Source organism: Myripristis murdjan, chromosome 9, assembly GCF_902150065.1.
Source record: "Myripristis murdjan chromosome 9, fMyrMur1.1, whole genome shotgun sequence".
NCBI classification, from domain to species: domain Eukaryota; kingdom Metazoa; phylum Chordata; class Actinopteri; order Holocentriformes; family Holocentridae; genus Myripristis; species Myripristis murdjan.
In genome coordinates, this window is record NC_043988.1 from 4,819,796 (window position 1) to 4,827,810 (window position 8,015).

The 8,015-nt window shown below is 39.1% G+C and overlaps 1 protein-coding gene across 1 annotated transcript in view; it reads left to right on the plus strand.

The window, feature by feature from the left end:
- The window catches only part of LOC115365975 (collagen alpha-1(I) chain), a 30,130-nt gene extending 26,094 nt beyond the window's left edge, over positions 1-4,036 (plus strand). The window contains exon 52 of the mRNA XM_030061218.1: positions 409-4,036. Within this exon, the coding sequence (XP_029917078.1) occupies positions 409-564 (156 nt within the window). The 3' untranslated portion in view covers positions 565-4,036. The remainder of the gene's footprint in view (positions 1-408) is intronic.
- The last annotated feature ends 3,979 nt before the right edge of the window (positions 4,037-8,015 follow it).

The following is an 8,015-nucleotide window of genomic DNA, read 5'->3' on the forward strand; positions in this document are numbered from 1 at the left end:
GTTATGTATAATTCTTAAATAATTGTTCTATGCTATAATAAGACTGAGAAGCCAGACAAAAATCCACAAAAGGGATTAGTGAAACATAGCAGCGATACAGCTGAAAACAAGGAGACAGAAGTGAAAAACTGAGAAAAAATATTTCAAACGGGGCAAATCACTGAAAAATGTCTGACAACCACTGTTACAACCGAATAGGTGTGGAAGTTGTCTACAAATGTGGAAGGGACTGAGTGGCTGATTTTTTTTTTTTTTTTTTTAGACAAGGTGAATGGCAGCACTTTGCATATACAAACCAATATACTAGCCTGATTCTGATGGCTTTTTCTGCCTGCATGCACGATATTAAGTCCACAGTGGATTCAGTAGCTTTCTGTGTGATGTCAGCTGCTGTCTCCCTCTCCACAGCCTTCAACAGAGCCGGAGTTAAGATCGCACCAGTCTGTTTTCCAGTTTGAGAGTGAAGACCTCCAGATGCTGCCCCTCAGGGACCTGGCAGTGTCTGGCAACAATGAGATAACCCAGGAGTTTGGCTTCACCATCGGGCCTGTGTGCTTCAGCTAGATGAGGGAGGCCCCGGAGCCTCTGTGCAGGGTTCACACTGCAAGCAACTTAGCTGATGGGTCACTGAGTTCTGACCAAACGTGAGCAGGGTGATGGGCTCTGACTGCATCTACATTGTGGTCTGCACTTACAAAATATGGAGCAAGTTTGAGCAATGATGTATTTTTCGCTGCTTTGGTACTACTTTTCATAACGTTACATTGTTTTGATGAGTTATCATTACAAGCTATTAAGTAATAATTATGTAGCATTGATCAAAAATATGCAACAGAAAAGCATTAATATTACTTCAGAGTCTCAAACCCAATTATGGATGCAACCATTCCTCAAGCATCAGTTTATAGATGTTTACTGCTATTGTCGTTCAAGTAAAGGGAAACAGAGAAAGCTTTGAATGGAGGGAAGGGATTGGAGGGAAGCTTGAATTGCTGTCCATTTTGAAGAAGTATTTGTTCATAAAACAAAATCACATTGGCAAGGATCAAGGAAGTGCATGAATCCATTTGTCGGCCAATGATTGTGAAAAGTTCAGCCATGGTCAAGTCTTCTCAGACGACAACTCGCCCACAGAGCTTCCCTGGTCGCTCATCTTTTTAAGAATTGAATGGACTTCTGGTGACTTGTCAATTTTGTTGCTTGCAGAGTGAACACTGGGTCAGGAATGACCAAGCACAGCCAACAGAAACTGACGGTACTCTGGGAAAAAGTGCGCCTTTCCCCTTTATGAAGGTTTCCTCTTCAAAGACAAGACTGTTGGCATGTCCACTTTTTGGACCAGGGATATTTTGAACCTGAAGTTCTTGAGGTTAACTATCTTTTGTACATTTTGTTTACATGTATTTGTGTTGTAGAAACCGGTGCTTATTTATGTATTTGGTTGAACTGACAATCATTCAGTCATTTTTATTTTGATTCAGGTATATTTTGACTCAGATTACTGTGGTTAATGGTAGTCGATATTGGACTATTGGGGTATCTGAAAAGGCTGGAATCACATGGAAAATACACACTCCTTCACAGAGCTGTAAATACCGCCATCTTCCAGACACAATTACAAAGGGAAACCATGTTAAATTGTGTATGAGACATCCAGATCAGCAGCTGTAGTAGTACCATTACATACAACTGCTGTACAGAGCACCATTTCTTTCTTTCAACGGAGCATATCTAGATTGGCAGCAGCAAAGGTATCAGTGATTCACTGCCGCATATATTGCAGATTTTTTTTACTGTCACAAGAATTAAAATTCTCATTTAGACAGCCCCAGAAACCAAAGTCTTTGTTATAAAAATATACCCATGTCATCAGCTTAAATCACTGTGGAGCAGTGGGCAGAGAAAAATGCCTCATCCTCGCTAAGCAAACTGCTATGGATTCAGCCTGTTGGGCCAGATGAAATTCTGATGTCAGTACAGTTACTGGTGCAGAATCTTCTCTACACATTAAATAACGAGCAAACATTAGAGTGAATCCAAGCTGTCTCCTGAACTGCTGCGAGCGAGGCTAGACTCATCAGTGTTAGATCTTTCACCGCTCTCGTCCTTCCCGAGTATATTTTGAAATAAGGCATCACCGACTAGCTGGGCTGATAAACAGAAAACACTAAACTCTTGCTGCCAATGTGCAAAGCAGCTTAACCTTAATATCATGGCTCAGACATAATCTCTGACAAGAAAATAAATCCCTATGATTCCAGACTTTTCGGACACCTTATTATAACTTAACAATGTGTCCACATTGGAGACATAGCCAAAACCTACTCACTGTTCTCACTCCACCTCAATGTCTTCAGTGACGCTGCTAATTATGTGTGCCTGGATAAAAAAAAAAATTAAAAAATGACAGTGGTTTCCTCCCCATCTTAAAGGAAAATACACCCTTAAAGCAAAATTGAACTTTAGTAGAGTGTTGGATGGTATAGGTACCTTGATGTGATGTGAGTCCACATGCTGGTGAAAAATCCTCATTAGCTGCTCAGTGCTCCTCTGGGCTGATAATCCACAAAACTGTATTTCTGTCTCTCCATTCACTTCCATAAAGGTTAAAACAGCTCTCAGAATAACACGTTTAGCACATACACAAACACCAACAAAGCAGATTATGCCAGTATAAAAAAAACACAAATCCCGGTACCCATTTTTTGAGGAAGTTAAAAAGCTCTTTTCTTGTTGTTTTTCTATTTGAATTGGAAAGTAGATCTGGCAGAAAGTGTCTGCAGGAAACTTCCACGTAGTAACCTTGCTCCATTAAGAAACAACCTGATACAAATAGTTGTATTTACATGCAATAAATGGGTACTGGGGCTTGTTGTTTTTTATATTGGCATAATCTGCTTTGTTCGCTGATCTTGGGAGCTGTTTTTCCACACCATAGAATTGAATGGAGAGACAGAAATACAGTATTGTGGATCAACAGCTCACAAGGTAGAGGAGGATATCTCACCACCATGTGTACTCATGTGAATTACAGGCAATGATAGAGCCTAACACTCTCCCAGAGTTCAGTATTGGTTTAACATGCTTTAACCCTCTTAATAACAGATATTGGCGAGGTACTTGGGATCTTTTTGTTTCGTAATATATATTTCTTATAACTGTACTGCCGTGTTGAAATATTTCCAGAAAAGCTATGATGGAGTTTGATAGCAACATTTTTTTTTATTAGCTAAAGCATCAGTGGTAAACATTTTGGTTTTGGTGTCAGTTCCACAGAATGAAAAAGTGAGGGCTTCTTTCTCAAGTCACTATTTTGCACGAGTGTTCGTATGGGGGAAATCCATCATAGAAGAGGTAAGAGGTAGCAATTTCTCCACACATAAATAGATCAGTAATGCAGCCACAAGACATATTGCATTTTAACTCATTATGGAAATGTAGACAATAATTATCTGAAGTACAGATAGACAAGTAGAAGATGTTGGTACACCAAACAAAGTGAATTTCAGCATGACTTAGGTGTTCATTATGTAACAGCATCCAAGGTGCGGTTTTGCCTTTAACGTAGTGTCACCTTGCCTCCTCATTTCCCGTCCCTTGCAGCAGTCCTGACTACCTCTGCTTATTTCTCTGTGTGATGCATTTCTCCTACATAAAGACATAAATGCATGACAAACTGCCATGTTGTACCTAAGGAATATATTCCAGTACATCCTGTGCCATTTACTGTTGGAGAACCAGTCACTTCAATCTCATGAATTGTTAAATGTGTCCACCACGGCACTAATGTAAATACATAATGCGACTGCTGTAGATATTTTTTACGAGCTGAGTTCGCATTGCATGTCGGCTTTATTAATAATACTTCAGTCTCAGTGTAAAGAGATGTAATTCCATCTCTCGTTTCCCAAAGCTGTCTCCTGTTATTTGTTTTTATTTGTTTGAACATTCTTAATTTATGTTGTATAGATTTTAAGTTGTTTTTTTTTTTTTCTTACCCACTTGAGAAATAATTCTTGTTTTCTCATTATTTTGTATTTTCCCACCAATGCTGCACAGAAATTGACCAATAAATGAAGGGATTTTACAGTTTCAGCTCTATGGTTCTATATAGTCCAGTGTGTCGTCATGCTACCATCATTAGCAGTGTCAGTGAGACTGAAAGCCTCACTGACACTGCTAATGATGGAGCTCACCATGACACTACTCTACACATCCATGGTGCTTTGGGTAATGGCACACAGCAAATATGTATGTATGCTATCAGCTTAACATGAATTGATTTAAATTTGTGCTCTTGTCTAAAGAAATGGTGTCTACAATGCAAGAAACTTGAGCCTTGCTGATGCATATGCACCCTGGGATATTACTGCATCCAGTGTGCCCAGAAAAATCATAGTAAACTATATGACTTGATATGAATATGAATCTTAATAATAAAAAATTCAGATTCCACATCCATCTATAGCCATACAATGTGCCGTTGCCTTCCAGTTTAATTCAGTGGCTGACGGTTCTGTGCTGCATCCCCATGTCAAAACACACCTTCATCACAGAAGCCACAGTCACACACATGCAGCTGTCAGATTGGCCATTAAATCATGGGCACGTTTTCTTTAGACAATATAACAATACGACAACACACAATATAACTCAATTGTGGGCTCAACCTTATGAATCTGAGAAGTCAAAAAAGTAAATAACATGCACGAATTAGGATTTAGTGTGCACAAAAAGAAAGACAGTTTCAGGCTCAGTGCTCTTGGGACATAAACAAAAAAAAATAGACTTCCCATGAGGGGGAACTAAAGATTTCACAACATGTAATCAAAATCCCTGCAGCCACCTTATAATGTCCTGTCTGTGGCTAACAAAGTCATCAACATTAACTACTTACCTGATAAGTGGCTGTGGAAAGCAAACGTTTCCCTGGGGACTATTTTCCCTGGCAGAGGGAGAGTTTCACTCCACCAGACTTCAAGTCACCAAAACACAACAGTGCTGCTGCTTTTAGGAAAATTCATGTGGACGACTTTATTATGGTGATGGAATACTGCTGTGAAGAAAGTCTGAAGTCTCTGAAAGTTCATTTTCATATCGTAGTGGAATGAATGGAAACCAACGGCTGGAGAAAAGGGAGGAGAAATTCTACCAGAGTTGTAAAGTGCGGCTGCTTGCTTCAGGAAAAGATAAGCAGAAATGTGAGGTCTATACATTTTGTAGATATTAGGCTAAACATGCAGAATCACAGGTGTGGTCCCTTAACAACTGTCCAAAAAGCTTTTCAGTTCAACACTTCAACCGTGTTTTCAGCAGAAGCCCTCCCAGTTTGCGCAGATCAAGTTTCCTTTATCTGCTGCTGAGCTGCCGCTGGGCGTGGTGTCGAGCGTTCAGTGGCAATGAAATTTATTGGGCCGACCAAAAAAAAAAAAAAAAAAATGCCCAGAGCGGGTAAGCACTTCAAAGGCAACCTGATAGGCTCATTCATCATCCTCTTACACCAAATTCCTCAACTTTCATCCATTCTCTCGACTCAGGAGCAATTTGGTCCAAGAGCATCTCAGGTAAATTTCAGGTGCCTGTTTGTTCGTTTTAATTATATTTAATCAGTGCAGTTCTCTCATTAGTTTGACAGTGGAAAGGAACTGCAAGTACATCCTGTACATTTTAAATAGATGAATGAGAAGATTATATTTATCTTTGAAATGTCAGGACTGGGACTCCTCTGAGCTTTTGAGTTTATATCAACCAGGGCGGGTATGTCGGGCTCAGACAGGTCCTATAAGGCAGTGGTTCCCAACCCAGTCCTCAAGTACCCCCTGTCCTGGAGGTTTTTGTTTCAGCTCTACTCTTTCACACCTGATCCAATTAAGGCCCTTGCACCTTCATGCATGCCCTCTTCAGGTAGATCTGTTTCAGCCAATCAGCATGAAGCCCTTAAATGGATCAGGTGTGAAAGAGTAGAGCTGAAACAAAAATCTCCAGGACAGGGGGTCCTTGAGGACTGGGTTGGGAACCACTGCTATAAGGGAACAGTGCATCTATTAAAGGGACGTCTCTCATGTTTGCTCTCATTCTGCTCCCAATGAGGCCTGAATGTTTTGCAAAGATGCATCTAATATAAGCTAATATCAGGCTATGAACTTTTACATTGTGAAAGAGGTTCTTGTCAGCATTTCATTTGTGTTCCTTTCTGGGCTAAAAGTGTTATTTTGGGACCAGTTGTTCCATGTTATGGAAGTGAATAGAGAGATATAAATCCAGTATTGTGGATTATCAGCCCAGAGAAGCACAGAGCAGCTGATGAGGAGATTTCACCTCCATGTGGACCAACGTTCAGTTTGCTTTAAAGACCCTTTGCAGTTTTCTACGTCAAAACTTTTCATCATCGACATCATCAAAAGGAGCTTGACCTGGATGCTGAGTGAACCTCTTTACTGTCAGCCTGGCACCAGAGCAACAGGAAACTGGCGGGATTACGAAGTGTTCAAGCTAGGATCAAATATGGTCACCATATTTCTCATGACCTGGAGTGTCCCAACATCAGCACCATGGAAAGAAGCAACAGATAATTCTAATACTAAGAGATCCACTGGTTTTAATGCAGGATATATGTGGGTGCTTCCATCTTAAAACAAGGATATTCTTGGCTGCAGTCAAACTGGCAAAAAGAATCTTCCTCTAATGGTTTGATAAGTAAAGAGCTGAGTCATCATTCAAAAGAGCAATATCTGGCAGACATGGTGTGTGAACATCAGTGATGTCTGATATTACTGCAGGACTGTCTGACCTTCCTCAGAACAACACATGTATGTAAACACCACACATATAACACATGTATATACACACAACACATATAACACGTGTATGTACACACAACACATGTAACACATGTATATACACACTACACATATAACACATGTATATACACACAACACATGTAACATATGTATATACTCACTACACATATAACACATGTATATACACACAACACGTATAACATGTATATACACACAACACATATAACACATGTATATACACACAACACATATAATATACACACAACACGTATAACACATGTATATTCTGTGTGTCCCACTGGGAAAATATTGGACTTGGAATTGTGCTCACCTGACGATGTTTCCTTGTTGATAAATAACTTTGAATCATTTGATGATTAGAATTAGGCCATGGGATGTTAAAGACATGCTACACCATACTCTGTGGCAGTCAATAATATGTCGAACATTTTTCAGATCTTCGTTCCATACAGTGTAATTTCTGCTGCATACAGATAATACAGCAAAAAAGGTATACGTACAAAAACAGGATGAACCTGGTAAATTAAACATAAAATTTAACTCTTGGAAAATTATGATGCCTTCATTTTTAATTATGACTGGAAGGTAATGGAAATATTTTATTAGTTAAATTTATTTTAGTTATGTACTAGCAGATGCATTGTTCAAATGCTGCAAAAAGCAAAATCACAACACCAGTCCAACAAGAGGCTTTTAAAACAATGGAGAGGAAAAAAGAAGAAAAGAAAGAAAGAAGAAAAATGAACAGTAAAACAAAGGATCATATCAATAACTAGAAAATATCTTTCAAGTGGGATTTGGGTCCAAACAGGTCCTCTATGATAGTTATGAGAACAGTGTTGGTTTTTGCTCCAGATAAATCATAAACAGAAGACATATTTAGACTGGGAGGTCTGTTATTTCATTCAACTGTAACTGTAACTTTGACTGCTGCATTTGCAGGAATATTTTGAATATTTTTTCAAGTTTTCAAGCTGCTGTTTAATTCAGCCATTTGCACAGCACGCAATATGAGAAAATGATCACAACATGCTAAAATTGTTGAGCTAAGGGCTTGAGGTGTAGCTATTTCTTTATATACAGTACAGGCCAAAAGTTTGGACACACCTTCTCATTCAATGCGTTTTCTTTATTTTCATGACTATTTACATTGTAGATTCTCACTGAAGGAATCAAAACTATGAATGAACACAT